This window comes from Tamandua tetradactyla, chromosome 7 (assembly GCF_023851605.1).
Source record: "Tamandua tetradactyla isolate mTamTet1 chromosome 7, mTamTet1.pri, whole genome shotgun sequence".
Classification (NCBI taxonomy): Eukaryota; Metazoa; Chordata; class Mammalia; order Pilosa; family Myrmecophagidae; genus Tamandua; species Tamandua tetradactyla.
In genome coordinates, this window is record NC_135333.1 from 114824558 (window position 1) to 114849970 (window position 25413).

Below are 25413 nucleotides of genomic sequence, written 5' to 3' on the forward strand. Positions count from 1 at the left end.
GGTTATGATGACCTCTTTCCTTCCTACCTTGAACCTTTTTTCTCCTAATTCAGGTGATCATGGAGCTCAGCTTGGCCTCCATGGGACTGGTGCTGATGGAATGCATGATGACACAGCAGGCGGAGAGGAAGGAGAGAACAGCCCAGATCCTCAACCCCAACCTGGTCGGCGGACTAGGCGAGAAGCATGCACCTGCCCCTATTGTAAAGACAGTGAAGGAAGGTGAGTTTACCTAGCCATTCTCTTAAAAGTATAAGGAAGAAATTTTAAGGGATTTGGAGATAAGGAGAAGAGGATTAATTTTTTAATACTTATAATACTCAACAGTGTTGCAAGAGAATCAGAAATAGAACATTTGAACAGGTTATATTATAGGGTCTTGGTTCCAACTCTGGTTCTTTCATTGAGTCTTAAGACCCTGAACCTTAATTAGGTACCTGCTTACATCTGGAAATAAGGAAATCAGGTTGAGTCAGCCTGTCTAATGATTGTTACCAATTGTCTGTTTTGAGATGGTTTTAACAAAGCTGCTTGCTGCAAAACAACCTTGCAAAGAGAAAGAAACTTCCTATTGTAATGATTTTTTTTCAGTTTTTGAGAGTCTTGTTTTAGACCAAACTGCTGATTCCAGATAGAAAGTTTTGATGGGGAATCTAAAGCATTCTGTAGAGCAAAGGTCTGATAAATCTGATGAATTTTCTCATCAGTACTACCTTTTTTTTTTTAATTTGTTCAAGATTTTTTCAATCTGCAAACATTCAGACTATCAAAATGGTACTACTGAATTTTTTTACAGTATATAAATATTTCATATAAATTTTTTCAAAATGTAGATACTATTTTTAAAAGAATATTTTTTTTTTTGAAGGAAAGAAAGAGAAGGAAGGAAGGATGGAAGAAAGGGAAACATCTTTATTTTTATTATATTTTGTTTGTTTGTTTGTTTGTTTTACATGGGCTGGGGCCGGGAATCGAACCGGGGTCCTCCGGCATGGCAGGCAAGCACTCTTGCCCGCTGAGCCACCGCGGCCCGCCCTAAAAGAATATTTTTATTGATAAAACAACATATAAACATTCTTTTTTATTTTATTATTTTTTTAACTTTTTTATTAATTAAAAAAATTAGCAAACAAAACATTAAGAGATAATTCCATTCTACATATACAATCATTAATTCTTAATATCATCACATAGTTGCATATTCATCATTTCTTAGAACATTTGCATTGATTTAGAAAAAGAAATAAAAAGACAACAGAAAAAGAAAACGATAACAGAGAAAAAAAAAGATTATACATACCATACCCCTTACCCCTTGCTTTCATTTACCACTAGCATTTCAAACTAAATTTATTTTAACATTTGTTCCCCCTATTATTTATTTTTATTCCATATGTTCTACTCTTCTGTTGATATAGTAGCTAAAAGGAGCATCAGACACAAAGTTTTCACATTCACAGAGTCTCACTGTGAAAGCTATATCATTGTTTAATCATCATCAAGAAACATGGCTACTGGAACACAGCACTACATTTTCAGGCAGTTCCCTCCAGCCTCTCTGCTACATCTTGAACAACGAGGTGATATCTACTTAATGCGTAAGAATAACCTCCAGGATAAACTCTCAACTCTGTTTGGAATCTCTCAGCCATTGACAGTCTCATTTCACTCTTCCCCCTTTGGTTGAGAAGGTTCTCTCAATCCCTTGATGTTAATTCTCAGCTCATTCTAGGGTTTTTCTCAGTCCCTTGATGCTGAGTCTCAGCTCATTCCAGGATCTCTGTCCCACGTTGCCAGGAAGGTCCACATCCCTGGGAGTCATGTCCCATGCAGAGAGGGGTAGGGTGGTGAGACTGCTCGCCATGTTGGCTGGAGAGAGAGGCCACATCTGAGCAACAAAAGAGGCTCTCTTGGGGGTGACTCTTAGGCCTAAATTTTAAGTAGACTTGACCTATCCTTTGTGGGGTAAGTTTCATATGAACAAACCCCAAGACTGAGGGCTCAGCCTGTAGCTTTGGTTGTCCACACTGCTTGTGAGAATATCAAGAATTCAACTTGGGGGAGTTGAATTTCTCCCCGTTCTCACCATTCCCTGAAGGAGGCTTGCAAATACTTTTCCAGTCACTGATCAAATCACTCTGGGATTCATCAGGGCATCACTCTGGACAAACCAACAAAATCTCATGTCTTACCTGAGATTCCAAGTACTTAGGATGTTCAATCAAACTACCTACATGAGTTATATTAGGAAATGCTCTAGTCAAAATATAAATTTTGTAACAAATAAACATTTTTTGCTTTAGTTTCACACATAAGGTGACATTTTAAAGTATTAGATATCATCTATTTTCAGCACCGTGCAATAATGGCATTCCTTTGTTCTTCCTCACGCAAAAACATTTCGTATAAACATTCTTAACAGTTAAACATTCCATACATGGTATACAAAATGTGGCTCACAATATCATCACTTTGTTGTGTATTCATCACCATGATCATTTTTTAGAACATTTGCATCATTCCAGAAAAAGAAATAAAAAAGAAAAAACTCATACATACCATACCCCTTACCCCCCCATTGACCACTAGTATTTCCATCTACCCAATTTATTTTAGCATTTGTTCCTCCTATTATTTTTTTATCTATATTCTTTACTCATCTGTCCATACCCTAGATAAAAGGAACATCAGACGCAACATTTTCATATTCACACAGTCACATTGTAAAAGCTATATCATTATATAATCATCTTTGAGAAACAAGGCTACTGAAACACAGTTCTACAGTTTCAGACACTTCCCTCTAGTCACTCCAAAGAACCATAAACTAAAAAGGGGATATCTTTATAATGTGTAAGAACAGCCTTCAGGATAACCTCTCGACTCTGTCTGAAATCTCTCAGCCACTGACACTTTATTTTGTCTCATTTCTCTCTTCCCCCTTTTGGTCAAAAAGATTTTCTCAATCCTTTGATGCCAGGTCCCATCTCATCCCAGGAGTTCTGTCCCATGTTGCCGGGGAGATTAATATCCCTCAGAGTCATGTCCCACATAGAGGGAATGGCAGTGAATTCGCTTCTCATGTCAGCTTAGAGAGAGAGAGAGTTCACAGCTGAGCAACAAAAGAGGTTCTCTGGGGTGACTCTTAGGCCTAGCCTATCCTTTGCTGGAATAAATTCCATAGGGGTGACCCTCAAGATCAAACACTTGGTCTATTGATTTGGTTGTCTTCATTGCTTGCTAAAGTATCAGAAATTTCTTCAAAGGGAGAAGTTGAATATTACCCCTTTCTCCCCAAAATGTAGATACTATTACCTAACCCATAAACGGTTTTGTTTTCAGAAACAAAACTTTCACATACTTCTGAGGACCTAATTAGCAGCTAGTTATTCAAGTGAACACAAATTTGTTTTTGCAGTTTTCAAGTTTTTTTTAACTGCTTCATAAAATAACGCCTAAATAACTGAGGCATCTTTTGTTCAAATATTTTATTTCTAACATTAAATTACATATTCTAATTATTTTCATAAAGAAATGAAAAAAGCTACCAATTCCTTTGCCACAAACTCAAACAGCACAACGCAAAACACAATCCAACTACACTTACCTATTTCTCCCTACTCAATAGTATTTTTAGACATACATCTATATACTTTTATACTTATTTTTATTAGTCAGTTCTAATTCATTTATATAAATTAGAAACAGCTGCTTTATAATGAATTATCTTTAAAATTACCTTCTGTATATTGTTCCTTCTCCCCACCAAAACTGAGCATATATTATTGAATAGTATCTCTGGAGAGTTCTACATTCTTTTCTTTTCCCCATAGTCACTACTTTTGAAAGAGAATAGAATTAACAAAGCCACAGGCTTTTTTTTTTCCTTTATTAGAGAAGTTGTGGTTTCACTAAATAATCACACATAAATACAGGATTCCCATATACCATCTGATTATTAACACCTTACATTGAAGGGGACTTTGTAATAATTGATGAAAGCACATTTTTATACTTGTATTATTAACTATAGTCCATGGTTTAACTTAAGGTTCATTGCTTGTGTAGTACACGTCCATGTATTTTTTTTCTGTAACATTTCCCCTTTTAACCACATTCAGATATATATTTCAGTGCTGTTAATTACTTTCATAATGTTGTGCTATCACCATCATCCATTACCAGAACTACAGTCTGTTACATGCCTTTGAAAAGTATGTTAAAGTTTTGTCTCAATACAAATAAGTACAAGAAAAAAACACTGTAACAACAAAAAAAGAACCAAAACAAAAATAAAACGTAATTTCATTTATTCATAGGTTAGCTTAAATTACAAGAAAAGCAGACCAGGTTCCCTGAATCAAAAGCATTGAGTAAAGTACATTTACCCTCCAGCAAAGTTTAAAGTGGATTTAAATTTTGAAGGAAATTCTCTGATTTCCACCTAAGTGTGATTTCATTTCCCTTATGGTTTTTTCCCTCTGCTAATATCTGCTATTAAAACCAAGAAATGTCCCTCTTGGAAATCGATCCAGTGCCCACTAATGGATCACACATGGAACAAATTGGTTTGGCAGAAACGTTTCTGAACTGATTCCTGAAGGGAGCTTGGGATCTGCTCCATATGGGATATATATTTTTTTTACATATTTTGAGTTAAGATCCTAGTTCCTGGCTTTCAACTTTTTTTTTCAGCCCATCCTCCTCTTCCACTGAAATCCCTAATATTGTCCCGGATTTTCAGCTTTTAGTCTTCCCCATTTTTTTTTGGCTCTTGGCTCTTAATCTAGGAGCAAAGTTTTATAGTTGGAAAATATTTTCCTCAAAAGCTTTTCTCATTAAATACGTTCCCAGCTAAAAGTAATATCCATTAAAGAGGAAAACTGATAACATGAATTCTGGGTATTAAGAACAAGAACCAACTAAGATTAATCTTTCCATACTAAAAAGAAGCCTTTTAAAAATTAAAGTTCAATTCATCAGTTACAACAAATATAGAACACCAGTGCAAAATGTTATTAATAGAGAAAACTGTGTGTGTGAGGGGGATATGTGGGAACTCTGTACTTTCTGCATGATTTTTCTATAAACCTAAAACTGCTCTAAAAAATTAATATAAAATAAAAGTTTGGGTTAGTTTTAAGTTGGTCAAATACTTGCTGTTGATACTTCATGGCTCTTTAATTTCTGTATCTAGAATAAATGATGAATAGTTGTATTCTCGCTTGCAGGGGCTCTGGGGACCCAGGCAAAAAGAAACAGCACATCTGTCACATCCAAGGTTGTGGCAAAGTATATGGCAAGACGTCACACCTACGGGCACACTTGCGCTGGCACACAGGCGAGAGGCCATTTATGTGTACCTGGTCGTACTGTGGGAAACGCTTCACACGTTCGGATGAGCTACAGAGGCACAAACGCACACACACAGGTGAGCAGAAGCTGGGGAAAAGAGACATAATAATAGACCACATTGGAAAGACACTAAATAAATACACTTATGAAATAATTAAAAGTTCAGAGCACCTTGTATTTGAGACTAACTCTGTGGGTCACAACTGGAGTTGGAGTTAATCTGGAAAACCTTTAAAAGAAAAGAACTCCATTTTGAGTGGAATTTTGAAGAATTGATCCATTACTCTTCTTAGTCTCTGTCCCGTCTTACCTTTCTGCTAATTTTACCTTCCTTACTGAGTCCTTCTCAACCTATATTTATGTTTATTTTTCTTCCCCCAAAAGGCAAGGATATTTTCCAGCTTCTTGTGTTTTTTTTACCTTTTAAAATCACCTTATTCTGCCTAATATAGTTTGAAAGCAGTAAATTGGCCAAGGTACCCCCATTTCTAAGATGTCAGCTTCCTTATCTTCTTTCTCTTCCTTTACCTAGGTGAGAAGAAATTTGCCTGCCCTGAGTGTCCAAAACGCTTCATGAGGAGTGACCATCTGTCAAAACATATCAAGACCCACCAGAATAAGAAGGGGGGCCCAGGTGTAGCCCTGAGTGTGGGCACTTTGCCTCTGGACAGTGGGGCAGGTTCAGAAGGCAGCGGCACCGCCACCCCTTCAGCTCTTATTACCACCAATATGGTAGCCATGGAGGCCATCTGTCCAGAGGGTATTGCCCGCCTTGCCAACAGTGGCATCAATGTTATGCAGGTGGCGGATCTCCAGTCTATTAATATCAGTGGCAATGGCTTCTGAGATCAGGCACCCGGGGCTAGAGACATATGGGCCATACCCATCAACCCCGGGATGCAAGGTAGCATGGGTCCAAGAGACATGTGGGAGAAAGAGCCATGAGGCATTAAAATGCATGGTGGTGGGAAGAATTGGGAGAGGGATACAAGAGAAGAGATGGGGTCCTGGCACCTACCTATGTTATTTGTGCCTGCTTGAAGTGGGAAACATTAGTGAAAATTCTGTTGGTGCCACCCTCTGATGAGCATTTGTTTGACCCCAGACCATTTCTTCTTACATTTCTTACCCCCACCCCCCCCTTCCTGCCTTTCCGTTTTCAGCTCCCAGTGATGGGTTCCCCCCCTTTCCTAAAGCCATCATGCCTTGATAAATATATATGATCATTGAAATACTTTTTAACAAAAAACAGATTCTATATTATATATATCTATATATATAAAAAGATATATGGAGATGCATTTGCAGGGGTTGGCTGGGAGAAGGAAAGAAACCATTCTGTGACCAAAGTACCTTGGTCATTTTTTAATATTGCCTTATTTCCCTATGGCTGAGCCTTGTTGGACACATCAAGATTTTCTGTAGATGTTGTCTTGGCTTCCCACCAGATTAAGCATTCATATGCTCTGCTTTTAGTTTATATATACATACATAATGTTTTTCCTCTTAATTTTGTCTTTCTATTTGGGATCAGCTTCATGCACTCCTTTCCTGACTCAGCCCTTTGTCTCCCCTTCTCTCACCTGAACATTTCATGTTTGTTTTTTATTGTGATCCCTGAATGAGGCACTTCTATCAATAGTCCTTTTTTTTGGCATGGGCAGGCACCGGAAATTGAACCCAAGTCTCCGGCATGGTAGGTGGGAATTCTGCCACTAAGCCACCATTGCACCACCCTGTCAATAGTCTTTTAAAATCATTAATCCCAGCAGCAGAATGGAGAAGGCTTGAAAGCCCAGGCTGATGCTTGAGGTAGCTGTAGAGGGAGTATGTAAAAAACTACTGACGCAGGCACCCTCTTGGCGCTGGAGAGTCAAACACACTTCCCTTCACTAACTGCTCTAAGCATTAAGAATTGGAAGTCTTTCTATGGAAATGGACAGGAGACCCTTTGAAAGTGATAATCTGGGATCAGAATGTATAGTCTGTTAAAGAAAAAAAAAACATGATGCAAGCTTTTAATAGAAAAATGATGTGCTCAGAAGAGGAGGTGACTCAGAGGAGTTGAATTCAGCAGTGAGTTAATGGAATATTTGAACTTTTGTACAGCTGTCTTCCTTCCAAAGTAGCTCTAGACTTTGATGTGTGGGCTTCTGGGTTTTCATTCTAAAAGGAAAAACATTTCCTTTTTTGAACACCCCCAGTAGTTTATTTCCCATTATGTTATTAGGGAGCGTCAACCATTGAATCTGTTCCTGGTTTCTATTCTGCAGAACTCCATCCATGTACTAGTGGAAGGCAGAGTTATGTTCTCTTCCCTTAACTCTTTCTCTGTGTACATGAGTGATTCCTAAAGGAAAAGGAAGCACAGGATTATGGGGATCTTAGCCTAGAACAAAAAGGAATCTTGTCTTACCACTGTAGTTTAGCGGAGAGATCAGGAAAAATCATCCTGCTTTTTCCGTGGCCTAATTCCAGAAGAGAGTAATCCAAAAATTATAGCGGCAGGGAACTCAGTGCATTTGGCACTGAGATTTAAATGCAACCAGAATTGTCCTCAAGGCCCAGCCATTAAAGCTTCTTCTCTCTTGACCTTCTAATATTTTTCAGAGAGCTTTTCACTGTGAGGAAGTGTGGAAATGGCTGTGTGTATGTGTGTAATCTGTTAGATAGGGGAAAGGTTTTCTGTTAGCCAATTCTAAAATAGATCTGCAATAAAAAAACTACCCTGATCTGATAGAAAGTAAAATGTTTGTGAAAGATTGTGTATGTAAATGTGTGTTCATGCCTGTATATATCTACACAAAGACGTGAAATTATATTTGAAATTGTTGGAAAGTAAATCAAAACGAGATCAAAATGCCTTTCAGGCCCATTACCTTGACATCTGTCTTAAAACCTGGATGTTCCTGAGATAATTCCTTTGCTTATGCTGTAAATCAGTTACAATTATGAATGAGGGGTATTCAGTTGCACTTTTAAAAGAGGAAACTTTTTTTGTCTGTTTTAAGTGAACCAATATCCAGGTCTATAGCAGAGTCCTAGTTCTTTTCATAGGTCTTTAGCCTATAGATGATGCTACAAATAGATGAGGCTATGCTTCTATTATATATTTTATATAAAATCCATCCAAATTAGGGCTTGGGTAAATTTGTGTTGTTTTTTAACCTGAAATACAATAACCGTTAATATTCTGAGCAATAGTTCACTCCATTTGGTCCTTCAACATTCAGGAACTATTGCAAGGAACTTTAACCACATCACATTCTGTTAGTTGTGAAGTACAAGTCATCCATGCCCAGCTGCTATGACATCCCTTTATTCCCACTGAAAGATGGAACTCAGAACCTTTTATTTTTTGTCTGTAATCATGTACTTTGGCATCTTTAGGAGGAAGGATTTGGAAAACTCACTAGAATGTGCGGTATTTTGCTACAGCATTTCAAGGAATGAAATCTCCTCCAGTGTGGAATTATTAGATATAAATTAGCTTAATGATACTGAGGGCAACAAGCTTTTAGAAGGTTATTTGATGATGTATCTCTTTTGGACAGAAAGCTGCTGGTTTACCCTTAACTCCTTCCTTACCCTTACTGTAAGTGAACTTTTTTTCCATTTGCCCTATTCCATTCTCTCCAGGGAAGCTCCAGATCCAGTATTTTGTTTGGCCCCAAAACTAAAGCAACTTCTGCTTTTGTCTCCCAGCAACAATGAGCCACTCAGTCTTTTCCACAGAAGGTTAGGAGCCTACATTCCTCAAGTCAAGAGCTCATTACTAAAAATCACCTTTCTTTGAACTTTTAGCCAGCAGAAATTAATGTAACTGACAGTCATATTGAGTCTGAATTTTTTTTTCAAGAGTCACTTTTTTATTTTATTTTTTTAATGACCAAACCTTTTAGGGAGGGGTATGTCCAGAGGAGTAGTAATGTTAAAGCGCTCATTCCCTTGTCCTTTCAAGTCACCCATTCACATTCATTTGTTTATCTTTTGACTGTGTTACCTTTTACCCAGAACAGTAACAACCCATACCACTTCCTTCAGGGACCTCTCAATTGGCACCCTGTTTTAGGGTGCTGTGCAGAATGCAATTAAATGGCTGTTTCTCAGTCTGGTTCAGAATAAATGGAACCCATGATCCCAAAAAAGTATAGACTGAAGTGCGGGGTAAAGATTATGATTGGGGGAGGGGAGGGTTGGAGACAAAAGCTGTAAATTACTATGGCTGATTTATTTCTACTATATACATATATATATTTTTTGCTTTTGTATATCCTATATAGGAAACTAAGCATTGTATTTTTTTAACAAATCTGAGAAAGCACTATGAACTGCAGGTGTTTGACTTACAGAATATATTTTGTATTGTTAATATCTTCACATTGTGTGAATACTGGAAGCTGCAGATCTTTGCTAGGACGCAATAAATTTATATACTTTTTGAGGGGTTCTTCTCGGGGTGCTAATAAAGCCCCTATTATGCTTTGGGGGGGGCCTGGTGCTATGTGCTTGAAGTTTTCATTCAACTATAAGTACCCTGATGCCTTTTGGACCTTGGAATCCGATCAAAAGATTTTTGAGATCGAAAACCAAGGAAATGAGGATAGTCTAGCTGCCTCAAGTGAGGGTTCCTTTTCATAGTTCTGCTACTCCCTGTCTGAAGCTGGATAGTCTCTTGTGGTTGGGAGGAGAAATGTGAAATCTCAAAGTGTCATCTCCCTTAGAAGAGACCCAGCTACGTATGTGCAAGGATGAAAGGTGGCAGCAGTAGTTTTGGGGAAGGGAGGAGGATATGGCACTTCTCCAACACCGGAAAACATTGCTTTTGAAAACTGCTGATAAAATATGGGCAGGTTATTACTTTTGTTTGGGAGCCTGTGCTCTCCCTGGTGCCTCTCTTGGCTCTACTCCTGAGATACAGACCTTTTCCAGGAGGATGAGCAGACCAGCTTTGAGGTTGACCCGTTTCTTTTCTTTGTCTGCCTTTCTTAAACACCAGCCCCCCAGGAAGACATTAAGCAGCCTTAAATTTAAGTTTCTACTCCCTCTTTGAAATTTGGCTCACTTGCCTCAGATTGAAGGCTAGGAAAGGAGAAAAGGATTTAAAAAAAAAAAAAAAAGCCCCTGGCTTCATTCCTCCCCTAGGTTTTTTTCAAATCTGACTTCCCCAAACCCAAAAAGATTTCCTCCACAATGTTCATTTGTGAGAAATGAGTATTTTGTTCTATTTTCCCCCTTCCTTCTCATCAGACTCTCAGCCCTTGCCTTGTCTCACTAAAAGTATAGAGATATAATATGTCCCTCAATTCCCCAGAGTTCCCAACTCAGAAAAAAAGGTGGGGCTCAGGCTACAAATAGTGAGGACTTTGTTGATACCTCTCGTTGGATGTATATTTTCCTATATCTCACCTTCAGGAGCTATACTGTGCCTTCTCTACTTGGAGAGTGAGCTTCATCTACCCAGCCCTCCACTTTTCCAGCAAATTCTTTGAATTGTGTGAATTGAGGTTGGGTTTTCGTATTTTTGATCACTGGGAGAAATTCCGGCGGCATTCCACAGCCCTCACCTGTAAACTACGGCAGAGAGACTTTGGGAAAGATGGGGAAAATAGGTTGAGATTGACCTGGAGAGACCCTTTCTACACATGCCAATGGCAGCTGCCCCATGGCCTGCTTCCTCTTCCTGTGGCTGTCATCCCTTGGGGGGAGGGGCGGTGCTCCAATCTCTGGTGCCTAAAACAAATTTAGTTCTCTCTTAACACTGGCAATAACCAGTTTCCATACCACTGTTGCCTTTTTGAACCTCTTAATAATCTCATGCTGTGTTTGTTGTTGGTTCTAATTTGATTATCACCAGGGCTATGTGGGGAAATAATTTTAAATACTAGCTCATCTTTCTTGCTTTTTTTCCCACTTTGCTCTTGTGTATGTATGATGCTAATCTCTTGTATTTCAGTTTCTTCCTGTTCTTGTGTATTTTCCTATCTTGTCACTCTCCTTACCTTTCCTCTCTGGGTGTTTGGGGCTTTTTTTTTTTTTTTTTTTGGCCTTTTTGTACAAAGATTAGTTTCAATGTTAGTCTGTAGCTCCTTTGTAAACCAATTAAAATGTTTTTTAATAAAAAGTCATGTCTCTGGTGTGTTGAGAGGGTTGAATATGGGGGGAATGTGATTTTAACTTCATGTTCTGAAACCAGCAAAGGTTTTCATCTATAATATGTTGCTAATCAGTGCAACAGCACCACGTTTAACTCCCTGGTAAACAATCCCAGATCATTGTACTATGACTTCATAGAAATGTGAAGGACCAGGAGGAATACGGGCAGCCCAGCATTTTTTTAAATAAGCTTTCATTTTGGAATAACTTTAGATTTTTCAGGAAAGTTGAAAGATTATGCAGGGAGTTTACATATACCCCTTGTTCCATTTCCCCAGCTGAATTATATTATCGTGGTACATTTGTCAAAAGAAATTGATGTATATAATTTGCTAACCTCGAGACATTATTTGGGTTTCACCAGTATTTCCATTAATGTCCTCTTTCGATTTCAGGATCCGATCCATGTTACCACATTGCATTTAGTTGTCATTTCTTCCCAGTGTCAGGTTTGTGACAGTTTCTCTGTCTTTCCTATTTTTTCATGGCCTTGATAGTCTTGAGGTGTATAGGCCAGGTTTCCTGTAAAATATCCCCTGATCTAGGTTCCTCTAATCTTTTTCTTTTTATTAGATTAATGTTATCATTTGCGTTTTGGAAAAGAATAACAGAAGTGAAGTGCCCTTGTCACATTCTACACATCCTATAAGTGTACATGATGCCTATATGCCATTACTGATGATAACCATCATTGTTTGGTTAAATTAGTGTTTGCCAGGTTCTCTGGTTTGAAGTTATAATTTTTCCCTTTTCCTACCTATTCTAGTCTTTGGAAATGAGTCTGTAAATCTAGCCCACCCTCAATGGAGTTGATGAGAATTAAGCTTCACCTTCTGAAGGAGATAGTATCTACATAGATTACTTTGGAATTCTTTTTGTAAGGAAGAGTTGTCTCTTCTCCCCTATATTATATCTGTTCAGTCATTTATGTTATAAATATAGTATGGACTCAGGTGTATTTATTTTGTATTTTGTATTATAATCCATTGCTGTGTTATTTGTCACCCGATTGTCCCGGTTTTAGCCATTGGGAGTTCTTGTGTCCCTCTGACATGTTTTTTATTTTTATTTTTTTTGAGAACTTTTATGGGTTTTATTTTGAGTACTTTCTTACTCTGATATACAAGATCATTCAGGATCATCTTGTATTTTCCCTGCCCTAACCCTACAATCAGCCGTTTCTCTAAGGTTCCTTTTATTTAGAAACTAAGATCTATAGCCCCAACATATTTTACATTCAGTTATGCTCTACCTCATGATCCATATGTGGACTGTGGCCCCTTCTGAAACTGAAATAGAAGTTATTCTAACAGTCTTCCCTATTTTCCGTCGGTCTGTGGTTTCAATTCTCTTCCTACCAGCCAAGAATCCTTGGTCAATTGTTTATACTATGTTTATCAGCATTTTCAATTATTTTGTTTGTTTAACTTGCATCTGCTTTGTCAATCACTCAAAATGGGTAAACTCAGCCATTTTGACTTTCTTATGTACTCATTAGCATTATTATTTTGGATTTATTGCAGGGTTCTTGTTTTTTGTTTTTGAAACCTTAAATGGGCTGTGTCATCCATTCACTCAAACATTTATTGAGTTCTTAATATGGGCACAGTGCTAAGTTAGGTCGAAGACAAAGGTTAATAAGCTAGGCTCTGCCACCAAGTACATCAGAATCTGGTGAGTGAGACAGATGTCATTGATTCCAAAATTCCCAGCACTGACCATCCTATTTTCAGCAGATGACTTGCCTGGACAAAATATGGAAGCATGAATTTCTTCAAATTTCCCTATCGTCTCACTGCAAAACATCTATATATTTACTAATTTACCCGCTTCTGTTTATGGAGAAATACTCCTTTGCAAGACCAACCCTGCAACTTGTGTTCTGAACCCTATTTTCTGTTATTCTTTATTTCACTGGTATTTTCTACTTCTTGTATCTAAAATCTCTCCATTGGTACCTTTCACCAGCCTACAAGCATGTTCAAGTCCTTCCCCCACCACACCCCCATTTTCAAAAGACTTCTCTGCTACTTCTTCAAGCTACTAATCTAGTTCTTAACATTTCCAAAGTTAGTGAAAGTAGTTTACACTAATTTTTCTCTTGTATTCACTCCTTAGGCCACTGTGTACTTTGTTCAGAACTCATCATATATCAAAAATGTTCTCATGAACAGAAATCTGGTAGCCAGTTTCATTGTTCTCTTTTGGTTAGCCTCTTAGACTTCTCTGCAACAGTGTACTTAGTCTCCTTCACAGCCACTTCTTCCTCTGGCTGTCCCTTAAATATTGGTGTCCCTGTCTTGTGTCCTTTCCCCACTCTCCCCCTTAAACAAGCTCCATCCACTCATTAGCTTTACATACATGTTGATTACTCCCAAATCTTGAACTCTAACTTTTTTACTGGAAAAGTTGCCTGCCTACTGGACACGTTCATCTAGATGTTATATAGATAACGCAGAGACAACATGTTATTTTGTGTTCACCATCTGCCTCAACAGTATGACCTACTACTTGATACCTGAAACCTCAGAATAATGTTTTAATTCTCCCTTTCATCCACAACATTTATTTGATTACCAAATCCTGTCAATTCTACCTATACAGTGTATCTTAATGTTTTCTTTTCTATTTATTTCCATTGCCTTAGAACTCTCCTTGGTTGCTGCTTATGTCTTGGAATTCATCTCCCTGCTTCAAGTCTCCCTAAGCTTGTTGTCCATCTTCCACATTGCCACCAGACACCTGCCTAAAACTTTTTGCTTTTATGAAAAGCCTAGCTCCTTGATAGAGAATTGCAGTCCTGTCCAATATGGCCCCTATTTACCCCTCTAGAATTATTTCCTGCCTCTTCTGTCATGCTCTTTTCTCCTGCACATCACCCCCCACACACACTGCCCACCAATACACACACTTGTGTTCACACCCGTGTCTATCCATGCTGTTCCCTTTGCCTAAACAACCATCCTCTTACTTCTTACTGTGTTTTTCTTTGAAACACTTTAAATAGTCCCTGCTGTGTCAACCCTCTGGACACCTTTCTTCCCTCTTTCTATGCCCCAGGCAGAATTAGCTTAATTTTTCTGCTTGTTCCTTGCTCATACCCTCCTATGACACATAATTTTCTGGTTATTCATTTATTTGTCTGCCTGTCTTTCTAGACTATGAGCTCCTGGAGGGCTGGGATCACACCATTATCTTTGTAGAACAAGCATCTAATGAATGTAATACCTTTTTCAGACTAGGACCTAATAGATATTTGCTGAATATAATAAATAACCAACTCACTTCAGTCCTGAAGCCAGTGGGGTCAAATGTAGAACAGTGGGATTGTACACCATGTATGGAATGTTTGATTGTTAAGAATGTTTGTGTTTGTATGTTGTTTTGGCTTGTCAATTAAAATAAAGTAAATCAATGAGCCACTGTAGGCTTGAATTGGGTACCCTAATGAAGGTCCTTGTGTTTGTGGAATCCAGGAAGCCTTTATTCCAATGCTCAGGTTATTTCTCAGGACGTTCGTCAGCTCTGATTCTTTCCCCCTCTATCGCCATTTCAAACTCCAAGCCCTCATTACCCATAGCAGGTATAGTTTCCATAACCCTGGCTGGAATGTTCCTATCTTTGAAAGGAATAGTTACCCAAGGCCATGGGTGAGGAGAGTCTGCCTTACTGCCTCACCTTCATCCCAGTTCCCATTATAGAGGAGATAAAGTCTCCTGAGACATTCCAGACACAAGAAGCTATTTGTCCTTCACTCCCCACCTCTACTCCCCCAACCTATCTGACCTAGGAGCTAGTGAAGGAAGATAACATTCCACCTTACTGGTGGGCCCTGTAGACTTCTAGTAGAGTTCAAGAAAGGATAGGCAGCTGTCCATCCACCCAAGTCCTGGTCCTTCCTCCAGTTGCTACCTTACGACTATAGTAGGTTTTACCCTCTCTTTCATCATGCTTTACAGGAGAAAGGCCCCACAAAGTCAGTACTCAGACCTTCATCCCTGGTCCAAGCCATCTCATTCACGAAAGGTTTTCCTGGCAGCTAGGACACCACAAGACTCAGAAAACAGGGAATTAGTCCCCTCTGACTCTCATTCCCATAGCAGCCAGCTGATCACAGGTATGGAAATTATTACTTAATACTATTGCTTCTTACTCTGGGGAAGTCTGGTAGAGTTGGACTCCTGTAACTCTGTTGTAGCACAAGCCATAGGCCTCTTTGTCCACTTCCATTTTGATACCCCTCTGCACACCTTGTGCCCTACCTTCACATTTTGTGGTCCCTGCAGCTTAATACACGTAGCAGATGGGCTATGTGCGTTAGTGATCAAATGAGGCACTTTCTAACCCCTTAGTTGCTGCCCTAAGTTTCTCCCATATCTACCGACCTCTGGTGGTGGGCAGTTTGAATTGTACCCTCCCTTTCTAGTCAGTGGCCTGCTATAGGTAAATACCAGTGAACATTTCTCAACAACCTAAATTCAAATATTCAAATATCTTATTAAATGGGAGTACTTTTATTGCTGAATTTTAAATTTTATTTTAGGCAGCATGGTATAATGCAATGAGCAGAGCTTGGGCTTTGGAATCAGACTTACCTATGTCCAAATCCCAGCTCTGCTATTTCCTAGTAGAGTGATCTCAGGCAAGTTACCTAAGTTCAGGTTTCTTACCTATAAAGTGTAGATGATAATAAATATCTTAGTGAGAATTATATAAGATGATTGCAAAACACATAGACCTAGCTGTGCCCTAGCATTTAGTAGGTGGTCAATAAAAATATGTTTATCACTTCCTCAATAATGGTGATTTGTTCAGAGTCTGAGTCAATGTGATTTTTTAAAAACTTTTTTTGTTGTATAGTATAACATATATACAAAGCAAAGAAATAAAAACAATAGTTTTCAAAGCACTCTTCAAAAAGTGGTTACAGGATAGATCCTAGAGTTTGTCATGGGCTACCAAACGATCCTCTCATATTTTTCCTTCTACCTGCTCCAGAATATAGGAGGCTAGAGGGCTTAAATACTTTTATCAACACAATCAACTTTTTTTCCTTTTTTTGTGAACAATAGCGTATTTTAAAAAGCTATAAATTTCCAGGTACATCACCACAATTAGTTGTAGCAACGTGATTTTTACAAATGTACTGTAGTGAAATACACATACAATAAAAATTTGCCATTATAACCATTCTCCATGTGATTTTTAACAATTTTTTTTTCTTTTTTTTTGAATGGACAGGCACCGGGAATCAAACCCGTGTCTCTGGCATGGCAGGCAAGAATTCTGCCACTGAGCCACCTCCATGTAATTTTTAAACTGAGGAATTTATTTACATAAATACGTTCTGAGTTTGAAAAATGAAGTCAACTCTAGTTTTGTACTGTGAAGGCTCTTCTGGCAGTGCACCTTCTGCCCAGGAAGCTGCACGTCTGCACCCTGAAAATATAGGTTAGAAGGAATCTTGGGCACAGCTAAGTGGCTCTGAGCACTTGACCCCACTCTGGTTTATAGCCTGAGAAGTGCTGACAGGTTTCAGCACCTTCTTTCAAAGTGAGCAAAGAGCAAAATTTCAAATTCAGGCATCACTGGGTTCGCAGCTGGCCTTCTAAAGCTCCCTCCTGCTATGGAGAGAAAAAAGGAAATAGTTAGAGAGGCTGGAGGATGGTTCTCTGCTCCTCCCTTTCCCTGCTTTCCTCCACAACACCCTCTCCCCCACAGCAGCCATCTCCCCCATAGAGACTGAGATAGGAGAGAGGGGGGCGGAGTTGGGGACTGAGGGATCCAGAGCCCCACAGTGCCCCATATCTGAAGGAAGCTCTGGCAGGGGTCAGCTGTGCTGGCTCTTGCTCTCCTCCTCTTCCTGCCATCCTTCAGCAGAATGCTGGGGACTCTGGGGCTTTGGGCACTGCTCCCCACAGCTGTACAAGGTAAGTACTTACAGGGAGGGGCAGGGTCTTTCCACCTGCCCAATGAGCAAAAGGGGCACTTGATGCAGCAGCCACCCCTTTGGAAGAGTGGTAAGTGGGGTGGGTGAGTGAGAGAGAAGGGGAGAGCCATGTATCCCCATGGTGGGGGTCAGATTCCAGGCCTCTGCTTACCCTGTTTCCTCCTGTGGCTTTCCCATGCTGACCCTGAGATGTGAAACATGTTTTATCTCTCCTTTTGGCTGCTGTTTTTGCCCCTGCATTCACTCCCATCTTGAACCCTCTCCTTTCCCCACCCTGGACAGCAGCACCCCCAAGCAGGCGAACCTGTGTGTTCTTTGAGGCCCCCAGAGTGCGGGGAAGCACAAGGACCTTGGGGGAACTGCTAGATGCAGGACCAGGGCCCCCCAGGGTTATCCGCTGCCTCTACAGCCACTGCTGCTTTGGGATCTGGAACCTGACCCAAGACCAGGCACAGGTGGAGATGCAAGGTGAATGGCAATGTATATGGCAGGTGATAGCTAGGGTGGGAGACAGGCATATCCGTGGAGTGGGGGTGGTAGTGGACGGGGAAGGGGAGAAATGGAATGTGTGGAGGGAAAGAAAGGCCCTTGTGAGATGGAAGAGATACATTTGACAGAAAATTGATTTATCCTCTGTTCCCAGATCCCACTGCAGGCTCTCTCTCTCTCTCTTCCCCTAATCCCACCCCATCAGGATGCCGAGACAGTGATGAGTCAGGCTGTGAGTCTCCCCGTTGCGACCCAAGCCCCCGAGCCCACCCCGGCCCCGGCTCCACTCTCTTCATCTGTTCCTGTGGCACTGACTTCTGCAATGCCAATTACAGCCATCTGTCTCCTCCAGGGAGCCCTGGGACTCCCAGCTTCCAGGGTCCCCAAGCAGCCTCAGGTAGCCACCTGGGGCAGGGAGGGGTGCTGGAGCTGGGTGATGGCCAGTACTCAGGTTAGGATGAGAGGTAGAACCCGGGCCAGTTCTCACCCTGCCCCTGCCCCCTGCTTCCCTTCTCCTGGCCTTGAGAAGTTGGTTGCCTTAGTGACCTGGAGATAAGGGGGCTTGTGAACAGGGTGGATGGGGGTGGCTCAAGGAGCAAGTTCTCTGAGGGGGTGGAGAAAGGGGAAGAAGAGCAGACAGCATGTTTGGGGCAGGGCGCACCAGCCTGCGTTTCTTGCCTTGATGTCCAGGCGAGTCCATCTGGATGGTGCCGGTGCTGCTGGGGTTGCTCTTCCTCCTGCTGCTGCTGGGCAGCATCATTTTGGGTACTGATCTGCCCCCTCCCTCCCTTTTTTTTTGCATGGGCAGGCACCGGGAATCAAACCTGGGTCTCCAGCATCATAGGCGAAAACTCTTCCTGCTGAGCTACCATGGCACACCCACCCCCCTTCCTCCCTTGTGAATGCAAGACACTATCCCAAACACTCATCCTTCTTCAAGCTCACCTGACCCTATGGTCCTCGGGTCTCTCTAGCCTGTCCCCACTATCTCCCACACAGCTTCCTCCCCACAAAGCCCCTTTCCCTGTCCCCAGGCCTCTGTCCCCTGACCTGGACATCCTTCTGTGCCCCAGCCCTGCTACAGAGAAAGGCCTGCAGAGTGCGAGGGGAACCTGAGCCCGAGCCAGACTCAAGCAGGGACTGGAGTGAGGAGCTGCCCGAGCTGCCTGAGTTGTCCTTCTCCCAGGTGCCCCAGAGAGGGAAGGAGGGAGGCAGGGAAGGGCTCCTCTGGGCACTCCAGGAGGTTGTGCTGGGAGGAAGCTTCACCCTGATTACAACTCAAAGGCCCGCACCCAGCACGATGTCCCCACCAGGTCCTGCGGGAAGGAGGCCACGCAGTGGTGTGGGCCGGGCAGCTGCAGGGGGAGCCTGTAGCCATCAAGGCCTTTCCCCTGAGGGCTGTGGCACAGTTCCGAGCTGAGAGAGCTCTGTACGAGCTGCCAGGCCTGCAACACAACTGTATTGTCCGCTTTATCGCTGCCAGCCGGGGCAGCCCAGGCCCCCTACCCTGTGGGCCCCTCCTGGTACTGGAACTGCACCCCAAGGTGAGGACCAAGGAAAATGTATGTGTGCGTGTGCCCAAGGGAGGGAGGACGGAGGGTGGCAGGGAAGAGGGTAGGTGGCAACAAGGCCCTGTCCACGCTTACTCTCTGGCCTTAGATTTTCTCTTCTTTGTAAAATGAAAACCAATTTTACTTATTTGTTATTACAAAATCAATACATGCTAATGTTTTTAACTCATAAAATATGGATAAGGAAAGGGAGAAATCAAAATAATTCATTCCCAATCTTAAGGAAATATCTACAAGTATAGCCCTCCAAACTCATTCCTATATTTGTTCAACAAGTATTTGCGAACTATATGTAGGGTACTGTGTTAATTACTGGGAAGCTCACACAGTCCCCTGCTTTAATATAGACAGACAGGAGATAAATGGATCAAATAGACACAGAAATAAGTGCAAAATGTTAAGAGTGTTAAGTGCTACAGAAGAGGGGCCATGGTACTATAAGAGGGAATAATGAGATTTGACCAAGTGTGGGACTCGACCTTCCTGAGGAGTAATGGCTGAGCTGGATCTGTAGGGAGAGGGGAAGTTAATCTGGGAAGCGGGTGAGGACGGAACCATGGTAAAGCAATGGCCCTGTGAAAGGAGGAGCACTGACCAGTTCCAGGAAGACTGAGGATGAGGGGAAGGACAATGAGAAATAAGAATAAAGAGGAAAAGATAGACAGGTGCCAGACCATGGCATTTGGGTCTTTTAAAAGTCAGCTTTAGTTTCTACACCATTTACCATCTACTTCGTGCTATGTATCACACTAAGCAATTTAAACATATTTGCATACCTAACTTTAATAAATTAAACACTATGAGTCATCAGTTGTAACAGATATCCCACACCCATACAAGGTGTTGATGGTGGGGTGTTGCATAAGAATCCTGTATTTTATACATGATTGTTCTGTAAACCCATAACTTCTTTAATAAAGAAAAAAAATTCAAACAAAAACCACTATGAGGAAGTAATTAACCATATGGGGTCAGAAAAAGAAAGTCATTGCCCAGACTCCTTGGATCCTTTTCTCTGTTATCTTATCATTCTCCTGCCTCTCTCCTGTTTTCTCCTCCACCAGGACAGTCTTTGCCTGGGTCTATGTGGAAGACATGCCCTCTCCCCATGACCCCCCATTCCCTCGCCTCCTCTTCTCATAGTGGCTCAACCCCTTCAACCTGTTTCAACACACAAAAGCAGTGGTCCCTCCTGGACTTAATCAGCACCTACAGCTGTCTCACCTCTAAAATTTTGAATTCCAGAGAAAGTACTGTGATTATGTACCTCAAAGTCCAGCCCAAAAAACACTTAAAAGCAAAACAAATTGCTGTGACTTCCCCAGACAGGGTAAGTCACTCCTGCTTTATGTCCCACAGAATTGGATTCATTCTTCCTTCAGGTGATTTACTGTATTCTGCACTTACACATTGTTATCTGTTACCTGTCACAGAGTTTCTTGAAGTCAGCCACCATTGTCTGATCATGGTTTCTGGCATGCTGAGGTGCTCAATAATATTTGTTGAACAAAGAGTTCTATTGCTTCTTTTCCTCTGATTTCCTTTAGATGCTCGCCCACTGCTCTCCTTCAGCGGCTCTTCCTAATCCGAGCCATACAGGCCTGACCCCAGGACATTGAGGGATATCCCTGCCTAACTTGCCCTGTTTTCCCTCTTCTATTTCTGTCTTTGTCCTAAGTCCGTGGTGTGGTGGTTAATTATGAATGATACCGGAGTCACACTGCTTGGGTTCAAGCTCCACTTCTCTCTCATCAAGTGACTTCAAAGAAGTTCACCTAATTCTCTCTAAACCTCCTCATTTGCAAAATGGAGACGATGAGTATCTACCTTCTAGGTTTGTTGTGAGGATTATAGGAGACCACGTGTATGGGGCCTGGCCCAGTAAGTGGAGAGCATGCTTGAATTATAGTTATTATTTTTCCTGTCAATCTGACTGTTGCACATTCTCCACTGCCTGTTACCTGGACCTGGGTCTGGTACGGTGCAAGGAAAGGAGTCTGTCAGCTGCTCTCAGCTCCCTGAGATGGACCAGGTCCCCAACCCCCAGCTTTGTGTGCTCCCCTCTCCTCCCTACTTCTCCCCAGGGCTCCCTGTGCCACTACCTGTCTCAGCAAACCAGTGACTGGGGAAGTTCCCTGCGGATGGCACTGTCCCTGGCCCAGGGTCTGGCATTTCTCCATGAGGAGCGCTGGCAGAATGGTGGGTGAGCCAGGGCCAGGAAGCAGAGGAAGTTGGGAACCACACTATTATATTAATTTTCCCTTAGTTTGATGGGGAAGGATTGGGTCAGAAGAGAGAAAAGGATCCTTGACCCTTTGATTTTGGCTTCCTCCACAGGCCAATATAAACCAGGTATTGCCCACCGAGATCTGAGCAGCCAGAATGTGCTCATTCGGGAAGATGGGTCATGTGCCATTGGAGACCTAGGCCTTGCTTTGATGCTCCCTGGCCTCACTCAGCCCCCTACCTGGGCTCCTACTCAACCCCGAGGCCCAGCTGCCATCATGGAGGCAAGTGTTCTGCATAGGGGTGAGGGCCAGGATGATAGCAGTGGTGCTGATGGTGATGCTACTGTTGCTACAGCAACAATACAATGGAACCTGTAGCATTTGGGACATTGCTCTAGTGGGTGGGGGGGATGTGGCATGGACCAGTGTTGCCGTGTGAGTTGCCATAGAGATGAATCTTCACCTTCCTCACCTTGCACTCCAGGCTGGCACCCAGAGGTACATGGCACCAGAGCTCTTAGATAAGACTCTAGATCTACAGGACTGGGGCTTGGCTCTCCGGCGAGCTGATGTTTATTCTCTGGCTCTGCTCCTGTGGGAGATACTGAGCCGCTGTCTGGATTTGCAGCCTGGTGAGGATGGTTGGGACAGTTCTTTCCTTCTGGTGATCCACCCAACTGTTCTTGCCCTCCACCCACCCCCTGACCTTGTTCCCAAAAGCCCTGCCCCTCCTCCCTTTGGCCTCTCCACATGAGAGGCATCCCCAGGGCTAACTGACAACTATCCCCATGTGCCTTTTCCTAGACAATAGATCATCACCTTTCCAACTGGCGTACGAGGCAGAACTGGGCAGCAGCCCCACCAGTTGTGAGCTATGGGCCTTTACAGTGGAGGAGAGAAGGCGACCCTACATCCCATCCACCTGGTACTCCTTCACCACAGTAAGAGACCACAGGCTGACTGACTAGGAACCCAGAAAATGGGGGCTGGGAATGAGGTTCAAGGACTTCTCTGCCAGGCCTAGCTCTTCCCCTCCTATCTCCTCTCATCTCCCATGCTCTCCACTCTTTGACTCAAGTTCAACTGGAGCTGGGCAAACTTACTCTTGCCCTCAATTCACCTCTTCCACCCTAAGTCTCACAGCCCATCTCTCCACCAGAGACACAGATATTCCTCCTGCTCATCTCTGCCCAGTCTGTCTCTCTGCTCTCCAACCTAGCTTAGCCCTGTCTATCATTGCCCTCCTCCAGGAAGTCCTCCCTGACTTTGCATCTGTTCTAAGCTCTGTCCACAAGATGGCTCCTCTCCTGGTACATGGGAGCCCAAAATTCAGTCCAATAGCTCCTTGTTCTGTCCTAAACATCCATGTTCCTGCCTGTGACCCCAAAAACGGCAGCCCCAGGCATAAAGGGTTAAAGCTGCACAGTGAAATTTTATGCACAGATAATTTCTTAATGTAATTGCCCTTCTACCTGGTGTGAAGTTTCCACTACAAGGGTCTGTTGGGTTAGATCGTAGAAGGCCAGGCATTATTTCCAGAAGACTCTGGTCGCCTGAGAGGAAAGAAAATAATGTCCCATCAGGATGTTAAGCCTTTAACTTGAATTAACTCTTCAGATGAAAAGGAAGACCCTATGGTCCACCTCACAAGGAATAAGATGCAGAAGGCTGGATTTAAGTGGGGAGTGGGGGTGGGGGTAGAGAGGATCCAGAAGGGATCAAAAGTGGAGTGTTCCAAATGGGAAAGGTGAACACTGAGGATGCCCTTTTAACCTGATACATGGGGGCCACTCCAGATGCTGGAGCCAAGCCTGCCTCCTGGTCATTCTTCCCAGGAAACTGGTGGGCTCAGGGAGCTCCTAGAGGACTGCTGGGATGCGGACCCGGAAGCACGGCTGACAGCTGAGTGTGTACAGCAGCGCCTGGCTGCCCTGGCCCAGCCTCAAGAGGTCTACCCCGGCCCAGAGGGCTGTGCACACAGCATTCCACCTGTCTGCCCAGGAGACTGTCCCTCGACTCCTGGCCCCTGCCATTCTCCCCTGTACACCTCAGTCTAGTGTCTGCTAGTGTTCAGTTAGGAACTTGCTCCAGGAAATCTTAACCTACTTGTGTCATCTCTCATGTGTAAATATGCAGTTTATATGTAATCTATGCAAATATCGTGAGTATATGCCTCTCCAGTCTGCCTCACTGCCCCGTTTCCCACTTGCTGGCACCTTGATGCTGTGGGCATCCAGTCTGCACCAATTCTGACCAGTGCCTGGGAGTAGGTATGCACAGGTCAACATTATTAGTCATTAGAGAAATGCTAGTAAGGATATGGAAAAATTGGAGCCCTCATGCATCACTGGTGGGAATGTAAAATCATGCAACTGCTGTGGAAAGAAATTTGGCAGTTCTTCAAAAAGTTAAAAAAAATTACCATATACCTGACAAATCTACTCCTAAGTATGTACCCATATGTTTGAAAAGAGGGACTTAGATACTTGTACACCAATGTTCACAGCAACATTATTCACAGTTGCCAAAAGATGGAAGCAACCCAAGTGTCTTTCAATAGATGAATGGATAATCAGTATGTGGTATATACATACAATAATAAATCCAGCAATAAAAAGGAACAAAGTGCTAATATGTGCAAACCTTGTAAATATTATGCAGATTGAAATAAGCCAGATATAAAAGGACAAATATTGTGTGATTTCATGTAAATGAAATACATAGAATAAGCAAATTCATAGAGACTGAAAGTAGATTATAGGTTATTAGGGACTGGGAGTCGGGGAAATGAGGAATTACTGCTTAATGGGTATAGTATATCTGTTTTGGGTGATAAAAGATTTTGGTAATGGATGGTGGTAATGGTAGAACAACATTGCAAATAAAGTTAATTCTACTTAATTGTACACTTAAAGTAGCAAAGTTTATGCTTTTTAACATACATGCTATGGCAATAAAAGACAACTACACGATATCTGGGTGCAAAAGTGTATGGTAAGATGATGGAGGGAGATGCTTGAGGGCTCCCTCCCCTCACACTAAAGCTTTGAACAACCAGTAAGAACTGGCAGAAACATCTTTGTCAAAATTCCAGAAAACAATTGAAGGACTGCAGTAACAGCACCAATGCCGAATCAAGAAAAAGGCTACTCCAAAGCAGTAAGATCTCATGGTGTCCTGGCTCGCCCTTCTGCCAGCTCTCAACTGCCATGCTCCCAGCACAAATTCCTAGTCCTGGTTCTGGAGGGGGTCAGGGTAATTCTCAGACATATAACTGGGAGTGTATATGTTTGGTTCAGTGTGTCTGGTGGTAGCTTGAGGGACTTACCATTCCAGGACTTGCCTGTAGATGGTGGCTCACTGAACTCTCCTACAGAATGCTGTGGGAGAGCAGTCCAGTCTGGGGCCAGGGACTGCTGGCTGTAGGACAAGCAGTGCAGTGGCCAGGACTGTGAGGAAAGTATTTCCACTGGCATGATGAGGGGCTTTAACACCACTACAGCAGCATTGCTCCTTGGTCAGTCACCAGCTACCTCTATGTCCTTGGACGAGTTAGCTAATCCTTTGAATTTCAGTTTCGTTACTGGTAAAGTGTGGATAAAAACACCTAAGCCGTTTACAGGGTTAGTTTAGGGAGAGAAAGAACAGGTGATAGGGCATACCC

At 42.3% G+C, this 25413-nt stretch overlaps 2 protein-coding genes across 4 annotated transcripts in view; both read left to right on the plus strand.

Moving 5' to 3' along the window:
- Nucleotides 1–16687, plus strand: part of SP1 (Sp1 transcription factor) — an 88785-nt gene extending 72098 nt beyond the window's left edge. For 2 of the 3 annotated variants that reach the window (XM_077110827.1, XM_077110829.1), the window contains exons 4-6: nt 54–222; nt 5232–5431; nt 5888–10491. In XM_077110827.1, the coding sequence (XP_076966942.1) occupies nt 54–222; nt 5232–5431; nt 5888–6201 (683 nt within the window). In that variant the 3' untranslated portion in view covers nt 6202–10491. Of the gene's footprint in view, nt 1–53; nt 223–5231; nt 5432–5887; nt 10492–15470 lie in introns of those variants that run through there. The other variant, XM_077110828.1, reaches the window with a different exon arrangement.
- A 705-nt stretch (nt 16688–17392) lies between these two features.
- AMHR2 (anti-Mullerian hormone receptor type 2) lies at nt 17393–24889 on the plus strand. The gene is given in 13 exon segments (XM_077168246.1): nt 17393–17441; nt 17651–17929; nt 18156–18347; nt 18641–18715; nt 19024–19136; nt 19264–19494; nt 21606–21720; nt 21859–22031; nt 22234–22381; nt 22554–22690; nt 23585–23770; nt 23772–23812; nt 23814–24889. Coding segments are annotated over 13 exon segments (1776 nt in total). The 3' UTR covers nt 23851–24889.
- Nucleotides 24890–25413: the final 524 nt, after the last annotated feature.